The sequence below is a fragment of the Octopus sinensis genome, unplaced genomic scaffold (assembly GCF_006345805.1).
Source record: "Octopus sinensis unplaced genomic scaffold, ASM634580v1 Contig07101, whole genome shotgun sequence".
Taxonomy (NCBI): Eukaryota; Metazoa; Mollusca; class Cephalopoda; order Octopoda; family Octopodidae; genus Octopus; species Octopus sinensis.
The window spans coordinates 906547-919512 of NW_021829832.1; the positions used below are offsets into that span (position 1 = coordinate 906547).

Sequence of the window (12966 nt, forward strand, 5' to 3'; positions counted from 1 at the left end):
TCAGTACTCTTTTTTTATAACATGTGCGCTAGTCGTTGTCTACTCGAATAAATATTTTAATTGATTTTTCATTAATTAAACAGTGGTGGATTAGTCAACTTAACATTCGATTTTTATTAATTTTGAATCTGCAATGAGTCACTTTACAGAATACGCGTTGGTCGTCTTTTTCTTCGCTCTTCTGGACTCTTCTTGAAAGCTTGACCTGTCTTAAGAGACTCGAGTAGTGAATCAACAATTCCTTCTTCTCCTTTGGATACTAGGAAAATGTCAAATTGGAGAAAGAAATTCCACCGGTAAGTTTAATTTTCTTTTTCTCTTCTTCTGCTTTTTCTTTGGCAATTGCAGCTCTTTCTTTCTTTTCCTTGGCAGCTTTTTTTTTAAGGTTGTCTTGGATTGCAGTCTAATAATCAATTTTGAAAATCAGGAACAGAGAATTGATCAGTGAAAGTCGTGATAATCGAAAAGAATTCGTTGCATTTTATGGTTTTTTCCGCAAATGCAAAGTGAATAGTCACGGAGTGATACGTTTTTGTCATTTTCTCAAACATTTTTTCGAGTAATTCTATTTGCCTTTCCATATCTTGGAGCAGTTTCTTTTTCGTGAAGAAACCATATTCTAACCTCAAACACTGCCACGAATTGGTCTGCTGGGTCATCCGTCTCATGCCCCGAAACGATTTGAAAAATTTTTTTGTGTTGGTTCTTAAGCATTTCAAGTGATTTAGTTACATCATCCTTGTTTACTGGCAACTGTAAATGTAAATTTACCAAGTGAAGCTTTCGAGCAAGAAATCAGCTCAGAAGGAAACTTGGCAGCTTCTGGGCATTTTTTTTCCGTCAACTGAGCAATGTAGTTAAGAAAGTTAATTGAGTTGTCAGAGGATTTTGTGTCCACCAACTTAACTAGACTCTTGATGTTAAATGCGTAGGTCGCGGAATTCCGCGAATTGGCATTTAGGATGTTTCCCACTGAAAGAATTAACTGAAAAATGTTTCGTAAATTTTCGCTCCTAACGACTTGTTCAGAAGCATCGGTGACAGTTGCAATCGCCTACGCAAATATCAGATTCAGAATTACAGTTTTAGTCTCCGCCACTAACTCAGGGTAGAACATACGAATGAGAATGCACTCCAGACGTTTGTTGAATGATCGGATTCCTCCGAGCTGAGCAAATTGATTTATAGAGTGCATACCACAGACAAGTATTGCTCGCATTCTTGAAGCTCCTCCATTTTTCCACTCATTTCATTAAGCATATTTAACTGTTCTGCACTCGGCAAATTCTTGATAAATTGTTCAACAATGTTTTGGGATATTATTGGAGAGTCAACTGCTAAAAACGCGCTTTTTAATTCTTGAGGAGTTTTTTTTATTTGGCCAAACATAATTGCTGAAATTAAATATTACTGAGGACAACCAAAATTTTGTGCGACTTTTCCATCCAGAACCCTCAATTCCTTTATTTTTTTTGCAGTTGAAACAGCTGAGGTTGAAGTTTCTAGAACCATCATTCTTGCAAACACTACTTGTAGGAGTTTTGGATGCAAATAAGCTAACAGTCATTTCAATTATAGCGTCGTCGATGTATTCCTCGTCATTTAGTTTAGTCCACAAAGAGTCTTCATTCAAAACATTTACTTTTAGCTACCAAATGAATTACTGAGTGACTTTGTCCCAATTTAGTCTTTTTGTAGGAGGTTGTTCTTTAGGGTAGATAGGCTTGGACTTCATTCCAAATGGCAACACTGGCTGGATTCCCTTTCCTCCAATCTGAGGAGGCGAACTCCCTCCCATCATTGGCGGTGGTGGGGCTACTCCTCCCATCATTGGTGGTGGTGGGACTACTCCTCCCATTATTGGTGGTGGTGGTGGGACTGCTCCTCCCATCATTGGCGGTGGTGGGGCTACTCCTCCCATCATTGGTGGTGGTGGTGGGACTACTCCTCCCATCATTGGTGGTGGTGGTGGGACTGCTCCTCCCATCGTTGGTGGTGGTACTACTCCTCCCATCATTGGTGGTGGTGGTGGGACTGCGCCTCCCATTATTGGTGGTGGTGGTGATGGGACTACTCCTCCCATCATTGGTGGTGGTGGTGGGACTGCGCCTCCCATTATTGGTGGTGGTGATGGGACTACTCCTCCCATCATTGGTGGTGGTGGTGATGGGACTGCTCCTCCCATCATTGGTGGTGGTGGTGGTGGGACTGCTCCTCCCATCGTTGGTGGTGGTACTACTCCTCCCATCATTGGTGGTGGTGGTGGGACTTCTCCCCTCATCGTTGGTGGTGGTACTACTCCTCCCATCATTGGTGGTGGTGGTGGAACTGCTCCTCCTATTAATGAAGAGACTTTTATACTTGATTCCATCAATTGTGACTGTTCAGGAACCGTTTTCGGGGGTTCAAGTTGTTTCTGTGATAATACCTTAAATATCAGTTAAAACTGAGTTGCCATTTCTTTTAAACTAGCTTCCAATTTCTCAACTTTAATCTGTAGCAGTGAAACGTTTGTCTCGAACTCTGACTTTGAAGTAAGTGCGGCAGAAAGCTTATTTTCATATTCTGTTTTTATTTGAGAAATTTCCTTTGCCGACTCTTCCAATCTGTCTTCAAAGACGGCTAATTGGTTTGAAATAAATGTATGTACAAAGTATTTCTTCAATATCCATTTCGAATAATTTATAGTCTGGATCGGGATCTAAATTACTTTTCTGGACCACGATCTGACCAACACAACACTCAATTAGTTTGGTGTACAACTCACTAAACTTACCAACATTGACGTTACTGAATCACTGACTCCTCTTTGACGAATATGAGATGTTGAAAGATGGAAATGAGATTCTTTTCGGTTCTGGATTCGGGGCGGACGTTTTTAAACGTTTCTAAACACATTTCTAGGGAGCTAAGAGTCCATTAATATCAGAATACTAAAAATCTTTTTTGCACTCCTCTAGTGAGTTGCTGAAAGCTTTAAAGTCGTTTTCTTTAACTTCGTCGAAAATCTTTACATGGCTTCGAACTTCCTCATCCGGTGAGTCTTTTAGGGACTAGATTGAACAGAGAAATCACAACTTGAATCATTTCACCCAATCCCATTCGCATAAACTCTGCTCGGAGATGGTGGCGGAAATCCCATTCGTCAGGAGTTGCCACAATCGCATTAATAAGTTGAAGACAAATAGACTTAAAAATCCCCCATTAAAAGTAAACTCTCAATTGGGGATAGTTTTCTTGTCTTACCCCTTCCATGATTGGTTTGAATCGCGGAATCTGTCTCTTCTGGGAAAAGACAGTCAAATCATTTAGCAATAAATTATGACTGGAATGGGTTAGAAGATGGTACCCGTTTGGATAAAGAGTGATTACTGCCAAGATTCGCATTACTTCAAAAGAAAGAGTCTCACATCCAAACTGTGTGCACTCAAACAGACTGCAGATAAAGTTTTTAAACGAAAAGGCTTCTTCGAGTCCATACTAATCTAAGTAACTGAGGACAACTCGAGAGTTTATGAATAATGAAATGCAGCGAACGGCTTCGATGGAACAGCCAATGTCCTTTGACCTAGTTTATCATCATTAATCACATTTTACGTGCTCTTTAATGCAACGTTGATTAGCAACTCCAGTCCTTCTCGTCCGAATGATTTGATCCACCTGCAAGTCTCCACAATCTACACTGTGCCTAAGCTGATTGCTCTGCAAATTGACTCTTAGTTTTTTGAGCAAGTTCAGTTTTTTGTTGTGTTTCCAGTCCGCATTCTTTATCTCCTCAGTAATATTTTTTGGGTCAAATATTTCTAACTGGAAACATAGAATATTAATTGATACAGCCGTGGTCTGATGCTTACTCAATCGTAGCATGTTAATCTTTTGCTCTATCGACTGGTCTCTGAGGGGCAGTCGTTTTTCGTTGGTCAGGTTCATTTCATCCTAAATTAACATTTTTAAACTTAACCATTAGGTTTTCAAATTTATCGACAAGCTCTTCAACGCTCAGTTGAGTGAAATCATCTTCAATGTCACAAGTACTCTCACAAGTTTTGAGATCCTCGGTTTTTTTAATTCCACGTTTTTTCTTTACTCTCAAATTAAATTTCTATGGAGTTGATAATTTTTAGAATATTGAGTATCCGTACCTTTGAGTTCTCCATGAGAGCCTAAATGGAGTCACTAAATACCAAAATTGTGTTGAATAATATCTATTTTCTGTCATGGAATTAATAAAGAGAAAATTAGGTTAATTAGGACGAAAATATACCGAATTTTTAGTTTTAAAATTATTTATTTCATAAATATGATTGGACATAAAATTTTTAGAACAAATTAATATATAAAATGTTGCAAATCTCTCACGAAACAATCCGTTCTCGATAATTCAAGTAAATCAAGCTTTAGTTAATTTTTAAAATACATGGGCTGTTCTGCAGAATAAAAATTCGTCAGGTCCTCTCAACATCGTGAACAAAACTCAGTTGTCTCATACGCTCTAGAATTTTTTATTCAGTTAAGAACTGTCGGTCTAGAAACGGGAAACGTCTATATAGAATCACGATTTTTCTTTTGAGGCGTGATATGTGTTAAGTTGGATGCATTTTCTCAGACACCTTCTCACCCATGAACTTCTTTCAACCTTTTGCACAAATATTCTAGGTATAAAAATCTAGAAAAGAATTCACTAAAAAACGAGAATGTAGTTATCCTGCTGAAGAGTATGTTATGGATGTTGGATTACGGCTGTCGTAGGTTCGATTCAAAGAAAGCGACTTTTAGCTATGGTCAAGTCTTGTCAACGTTCTCCGCCCGCGAGGAAATGAGTCCTTTTGGCACGACAAAGTTTTAAAAAGGGGATCTCCTATTTTTCATGATCAAATCATCAATAACAAATCTTCATTATGCATAAACCTTTGAAAAACAAATAAAGTGCAATCAGTGACAATAGGAAGCTACAAATGGGAGCTGGGAATATCATATTTTTAACACCTCTTTTTGGATACAAAAGTCTGTAAGGAAGTATTTTGGAAGTGTATGTTGATTGACACATACAACTCCTTCTTACGGTCTCTGCATTCGATTAACAAGTTATGACCATTGTTTATTCTTGGATTGCTATTATAATATGCAATTTGGGGGTTAATAAATAAATTGCCACTGTTTAGTTATGCATAAATATGATTATAAAAGCACAAAATTTTGCACTTAATGAGCTAGCAAAGAACATTAAAGAGGCCTGAAGATCCTAAAAATAAAGATAGGGGCACCGTCCAAAACATAGAACTAGGTGATCCTGGCTTCTCTGAGGAAGGTCCTCATCTTTGCCCGGTGCTCCTCCCTAGTCCCGACACAATTTCTATGAGGGCGCGGTGGTGAAGTTTTAGGGCCTGTAGGCCCAAGGTTCTTTTCCAAAATTTCTTTAAATGAGGCGATGGATAGATGTTCATTCGGTCCTTGTAGTGCTTTCCGAAATCTTTCTTGAGTTTTTTCGATTTTTTCGCGGTTCGTTTCACTGACAAACTCTCCCCAAACCCCACAAGCATAACTAATGGAGGGTTCGATGTATTGCCGGTATATTGATTAGCGTGTGGGGAAGCTGATCCATTGTTTGCATTTTCGGAGGAACACTTTTAAGATGTTCAGTTTCTTCATGCAGCTGGAAGTAACATTTTCAACTTGTTGGGAAAAACACATATGACTATCGTAAGTCACGCCGAGGATTTTCTGGGATTTTTTAAAAAGGATTTCCATGTTGTTTAGATATAAGTTCACCACTATTTTCCCAAGCTTCCTTGCTGAAGTCATAAGCGTAGTGGCCGATTTTTCAGGACTCGTTGATAGTCGATTTATCGAGAGCCAACTTTCGAGATTGTGGAGGTAGTTCTGCATTTTGAGCTTGCCGTGTTCACCTCACGGCTCCGAGTAACAATTACAATATCGTCAGCGTATACGATTGAGTCTTTGTCGTTTGACAACGGGAGATCCGATAAGAATAAGTTAAAAAGAGCTGGCGAAAGGGGTGAGCCTTGAGGGACTCCGTTTGGAAAATATCGTGACATCGATTTTGTATTGTTTTGTTGGATAATGCCTCTTCGGCCGCTGAGGAAGTTAGCTAGCCACTTTTTCAGCTTTGGGTGAATTTCACTAAGGTATATTTTCCTGGTCAGTATTTTCCTGGGTACGTAGTAAAAAGTCTCATGAATATCCACTAAGCATATAACTGTTGTTTGGTTATACTGTTTGGCAGATAGTCCACCTGAATGAAGTTCGTCAAAGTGACAAGGTGCAAAGTGGTTGATTTACCACATTTAAATCCATGTTGAAAATACAAATCCGGGAGATATTGTTTGATGTGATTGAGTATAAGTTTTTCCAGAACTTTGAATAGGACGCAGAGGAGAGAAATTGGCCTGTAGGACGCCGGGTTCTCTTTTGGTCTCCCTGGTTTCAGAATAGGACGAATGTGTGCCATTTTCCACAATGTGGGTATTGCGTCGTTGTTTATAGAAAAGTTATAAATTTGACAAAGAGCTGATATTGCCACCAGTCCTAGGTTTTTCACCAGAATAGTAGGAATTCCGTCAGGTCCACAAGAGCCAGTGCTTCTTGAATTTCTGATAGTCTGAGACACCTCCTCATGGGTGAGGATAATCATGTCCCGACATCTTCGAGGTTCAACGACTTCAAACATGGTCCATCATATTTCCTGTAGGGGATGTTGCTGATCCCAGCGTAGAACTTTATCAGTTTGTTGATAAAGTGAGCCGCATTATCCTCACCCGATTTAAATCTCTCCGGGTTTGTGAATCTTCTTAGGGATGCCCATACTTTTGTTAGTGGGACCTCCGCATTTAATCCTCTGGCGAACTTTTCAGCCCTCCCGTACCGTTTGTCTTTTGCAGATTGTTCTATAACTTTATTCAGTAGTCTGATCCGATGCCGGTTATCTCTTGTAAGATGAGAGCGAGTTCCGTTCCTCGATTAGAGGTAGAATCCTCGAAGGAAATTTACTTACTGGTTTTGGATAAATTTTCCTCATTTTTAAAAATGATTTTTTTCCAATCAAAATTGTTCGGTTAAAATGTTTGAGGGCGTTGTCGACCAAGTCAAAATCGTGTACATCAAAGTTAATCAGTGATTTGCCAATATAATGAGCAAATTTGGCCCAATCTGCGTGCTTGTAGTCGTATTTCAGGTTGGGGAACCCCTTTCTGAGGGGCGATTTGACTTGGAATCAATGAATCAAGCATAGATTGTTATATTAGTTGTATAATAAAAACGAGTAAATAAAAAAGTTTAATAAAACGTGTAAACGCATAAATAATTTATCATTTGATTATTCAATACTGATTTATTGAGAAATGATGCCAAACTGCTGGATGGACTGGATAGTTACCGTTATTTGGGTGTATTGGAAAATAAGTTTAGTCAGGTTGTTAAAGAAGTTTTGAAAAATTTACGGATTGAGGTTCAACAACGTATCGAAAGATTGTCGAAGACGAAACTAAATTCGGTGAATTTGTTTAAGGCAATTAATGAACATGCTTTATCCTTGTACAATTATTATATCGGCCTTCTGGATTTGGAACCGTCCGCTTTTGATGAAATTGACAAATTTGGCAGGAAGCTGTTAATGGATCTAAATATTCATATGAAACCAGCCTGTAAGGAGAGGCTATATTTGCCGAGGGATAAACTTGGAAGAGGGCTTGCCTCGATTACCTTCAGGTCGGAAAAAATGCTGTTTGACTTTCGTGAAAATCTGGAGAGGCGAAAGTTAATCTCCCCAAGAAAGGCGGCAATTCTGTGGGCCGAGCAGAAAAGAAAGTCCCATATGGCCACGATCACAGAATTCCTGCATTGTAAATATGGAACGAACACCCAAGAAGAGATAACCAAATCACTGAATAGATTGCAGATTGATTCCTTACTGTCCAATATCAAGAAGAAAACACTTCACTCGAAGCTATTTGAATCCCTTGATGATAACAATTTTGATATTCAATCGTCTTCAACATGGCTTAAGAAAGGAAATATATCTCCTAAATCTGAAGCTATGTTTTCATTTCTTCAAGACAGGAATATTTTTTTCAGAGACCCTAATTCAAAATGTCCACACTGTAAATCTTCCAATAAGACGGTTGATCACATGGCAACTAGATGCAACAGGATGCTTAATTCGGATTATACGAGAAGACACACTGAAATTGTGAGATGCATCCACATGCACTTGTGCCGTAGATTTGGATTCAAAAAATCCAGAAGACTGAAAAATCACTCTGTCCAGAGTATTATGTGCAACACCTTGGCAGAAATACGAGTTGATATAACAATTCCAACAGAGTTGAAAATTCAATGTAACAAACCCGACATTTTCCTCTACGACAAAAGAGAGAACCTAATATGGCTTATTGAAGTGGGTCTGACTTCAATAGATAACCTAAAGAGTGTGGAAGTAGAAAACTGCACAAATACGACATTTTAGCTAGTGAATTACAATTGATTCACAAGGCTAAGGTGAAGATTGTGCCAATTGTCATTACGTGGGATGGAATCGTTTCAACAATCTACCGCAAGTACATGGAGCTCCTTGGGATTGAAGAACGTGTTCGGTCTTACATCCAGACTGTAACGCTGAAGGCCACTCTGGAGAGCATGTTTGTCGAGTACAAACATGGCTTCAGTGACATTCTGGACTCTGCAAATTCCGTAAATAGGGACTGGCGGAAATATAATTTCTCTATGAAGATCAGCAAGTCCCTTAAGAGGCCCAGAGACTGCACGCACCAGGAGATTGAGGATCATGGCGGAGAAGATCAAAGTGGAGTTATGGGGAACTCGGGAAGCAAAAATTTGAGAGTCGTCTAATTATTAGTTTACCTTAATTACAATATTATGTTCAATACTGATTGTGATGATAAATCAAATACAGACTAAACTGTTTAGTGGTACGGTGACTAGTTTTGCTTAAGTCATGGAACAAGACGACAAATCACCGCTGGATACTGATTTGGAGTTTCATCAAGATCAATTCCGTCAAATAATGTCAAAAATAAACTTGAAAAACATTCCACGGTACTTGTCGTGGATCGAGACGAAAATTATTCAATACAAATATATATTCGAAATTAGAGATCCCCCTTCTCCCAAAGCACATCATGAAAATTCACAACCCAACAAACCCAAAAAGAAAATTTGTTCCAATTGTCAATTATCGAGATTCACTTAGATGTTTATTGACTTATTCAAACATGTGGTAATTCAGATTTTGATTTTTTGTACTATGCCTTTTTTTTATCAAAAAGTTTAATTAGCAGCAGAGGATAAGATGGAATGGCAATTCCCACGCAAGATGGCTATTGATATGCGTTGGGAAAACCATGTCCGTTCTCGATAATCGTTTCTCCTTCTAGTTGCCAAATCCCACAGTTTAATAAGGAATTTTTTAGTTCTGGGACCGAGGACTCCCGACGTCTCCACTGCGATCGGGTCAAAGATATGCCGGTGCAATAATGCACTGTATTTCTTGACTTTTAATGTTTCCGCCAGGTTAGCTGCGGAGCCCGGGACTGCGGCTGACATAATTCTAGATTTTAATTGTTCTGTTATTTAATATTTCACTTTTCCTTCTGATAGGACAGTGGGATTGTCTAAGGCTGGTAATATTCCCTTTACTGAATAATTGCTAGTTTTACTAATTAGATGGGATTCTTGTTAGACTGAACTTGCCAACATAAATCGAGAGTGTCACATTTGACAAAATATAGAGTATTTCATTTATAAGTATGAAGAGCAACGTGCTAATTAGCATGTGTGCTTTACCTAAAAATCAGAATAACAAAAATATTATTAATAATATACCAGGATGGACAACCGCATTAGAGAGGCAGACGTCCGATATACAGAACACCGTTCTGTCCATTGCAGAAGGGATTGAGTGCACGACCCGGGAGGACTGGGTTAAATCCGTCTTTCACAAGTGTTGGGAAAAGCTTCCAGGAATGGGTGGCCTAGCCTGCTTCAGTGCTTCAATAGGCGCTTTATCTCGAAATTATCGTTGAATACACTGAAGAAGCTGGCCAAGACCCCTCATTAAGTTGCATTAAGTTGAATATCTTCATTTTCGAGATCGCGTAATATATTGCGTAATAGATTATACAATTTTGGGAGGTTCCTAGATGTGAGTATATGGGGGTAATCATTATGCAGACAGAGGCAGGGCTGATCGCTTGTGTCTCTTTCTATGCTCGGCATCAATTAGTCCTTTATGTTACATACCGAGGTTGGAAGCGGACATTGGCTCTGACCACGTGCCGCAAACGATGTTGATAAAGATGACTATGAATGTTACGGAGGACTTCTTCATTAGTTACAACCTCGTGAATATGAACTGGAGTTTATTCGAATCATATTTGCGGGATTCTCTTCGAAATGTCGTGTCCCGGCCTCTGAGAAGCAGAGATGATATTGACAATCTCGATGATCACCTTAGATCGTCAATCATAAAATTCCTGGATGTTTATGCATCAAAAAATGTATGGAAACCCAAAAGAACGCAAAAGCGGATGAATTCGAAACTTGTCACTCTGATCAGAACGAAAGGTACCCTGGAAAATCCCTGGAGAAGATGTCGGGTTGAGTCAATCAAATGCCGCCTGAAATTGGAGATCGACAAGATAAAATCTACTATTGCAAAAATGGCCAAGACTGAGGTCGAAAGTAAATGGAGGTCTGAATGCAGAAAACTGGATAAGCGAAACCCTAATTTCTGGAAAGCATATCAACGCCTTACCAGAAATGATGCCAAAGGATTTGAAATTTCACTAAAAGAACCAGACGGGAAATATATCTCCTCTGATTGTATTCCGGAAGTACTCAGGAACCAACTTAGTCAGGTTCAAGAGGTCGAATCTACCGTTCCACGAGGGACTTATGACCGAATTGTGAAGAAGCTTGGCTCTTCGCAATTATCGGAGGGACCATTATGTGGGGCGATAACACAGGAAGAGGTTGAAAGGGCAATTGCTGGGTTGAAGAACAAGGCGCCTGGCTTCGACTACATCCCTCTGAAGTTGTTAAAGAAGGCCCCTGAAATCTTGATACGAGCATTGACTATGTTGTTTCACGCCAGCTGGACGTTCGGACACCTTCCATCGGCGTGGAAGCATACGATTGTTCGAATGATTCCAAAATCTGGTAAATCGACACTGCTGGCACAGAACTACCGGCCAATTAGCCTCATTTGTGCTTTCTCTAAGACAATGGAAAAGATTGTCTTTAACAGACTCTCTGGTCATATAGAATCACAAAATTTGCTTTTACCCGAACAATGGGGATTTCGTGGAGGAAGATCCACAGGGGACTGCCTCAGGGAGTTAGAGAACCAATTATCCCGTGCTGACAGAAATAAAGCATAGCTAACTGTGGTGTGTCTAGATCTGGCCAAAGCCTTCGATAGCGTGTGGCGCCTGGGCCTACTCTCCAGAGTCCATGACATCGGAGCCGGGATCAGTACTATTTTCTTTAACAGTATTGAATCCCGGAATCCCACGATATCTTTCGAACGGACTAACACCTACAAAAAATATGAGACAATTTACCTGTGGAGGAGTGAGGAGTTTGATTGTATAAAAAAACAGCCTTTGAAACGTATTTTACCCACTCCTCTTTACTTTCCAAACTCATCATTTTCGATAAACTTCGTGTGATCGTCTGGTTGAATCTCTCCACAATCCCTTGACTTTGCGGATTGTTTGGCCTTCCATGTATTTGAGTCACATTATAGTCCAGAGGTTTCCAAGCTTTTTTTTAACGCGCCTCCCTTAGAGAAAAAGTACAATCTTGCGCCTCCCTTTATATTCCATAATATAATACAATTATTATTTATATATCAAAAACAATTTTTTAAAACAAAGTTAATGAGATAATTTTTTTTCCATCTTGGCGCAAAGTTTTTCAAATCTGGTGTCATCGCAGAGAGTGCTACTCTTAGCTCATTAGTCACTACTAAACGAGTTCGATATTTAGATTTAATTGCAGCTAGTGCAAAATCCAGTTTCGCATAAATATGAAGTAAATGGCAACAAAACTTTCATTGCTTTATTCGACAAAATTTCATATTCCGTTCTTACATTCAACCAACAAAAATTAGCGGTTCTCTCTCAAATTTTTGTTTCAATAATGTATCGCATGACAATTCTATCAATTTTTTCTTTTCAAAAGTTGTCAATGCAAATTGATTATCTTCTTCATCAATAAATGGATTCTGTATCCATTCGAACATTTTACAGTCGAGATCTTTAAAATAGTGAGCAAAATGCTTCAACAAACAATCCAAATGTTCAGCAAATGTCTTTGTTTGCTTCAATGTTCACTATGGCGCAAAAGGTGTTTAAAAGTGGAAACATGTCATAGATATTTTTTTGTATATTTGATTTCCATAATACCATTTTTTTCATAAATGCTTTTATTTTGTCCTTTTGAGAGAATAAATGTAGTTGTGGTCCCTGCATTGATTTATTCAATATACTCAATTTCCCAAAAATGTCAACTAAAAGGCAAATTTGACAATAAAGTCATCATCCCTGAACAACTTTGCATCTTCAATATCATTTTCATCAAGAAAATCTGCAACTTGATCTTTGATTCAAACACCCTTCTAATCAAGTTTTTTTAAACGATTTCGTTTGGTTATCAAACTCTTCTAATTTTCTTTTAAAATTCTTCAGACTTATGGACATGTTCAGAATGCATCGTTTCAAAATGTCTTCTTAATTTGCATGGCCTCATACTATCTGCTGCAAGTGTTTTGAGGCAAAGCAAACAGAGGGTTTTTCCATAGAATCAACAAAGATACGTGTGAATCCTAACAATAAGTAAGATGGAAAGTATTTTCTTGTCTTTGGAGTGGTATTGATTATTCCAATCATTTTGATTTTTTGAACCATCGTCAAAATCTTATTATTCGTG

The 12966-nt window shown here is 38.7% G+C and overlaps 1 protein-coding gene across 1 annotated transcript; it reads left to right on the plus strand.

The window, feature by feature from the left end:
• The first annotated feature begins 7735 nt into the window (after positions 1 to 7735).
• LOC115227755 lies at positions 7736 to 8482 on the plus strand. Its single transcript, XM_029798497.1, has one exon. The coding sequence runs from the start codon at positions 7736 to 7738 to the stop codon at positions 8480 to 8482; it is 747 nt and encodes a 248-aa protein (XP_029654357.1).
• Positions 8483 to 12966: the final 4484 nt, after the last annotated feature.

Excerpts from the sequence above, each read along its gene's own strand:
- LOC115227755 (XM_029798497.1), top strand. The coding sequence starts at position 7,736 with ATGCTGTTTGACTTTCGTGAAAATCTGGAGAGGCGAAAGTTAATCTCC.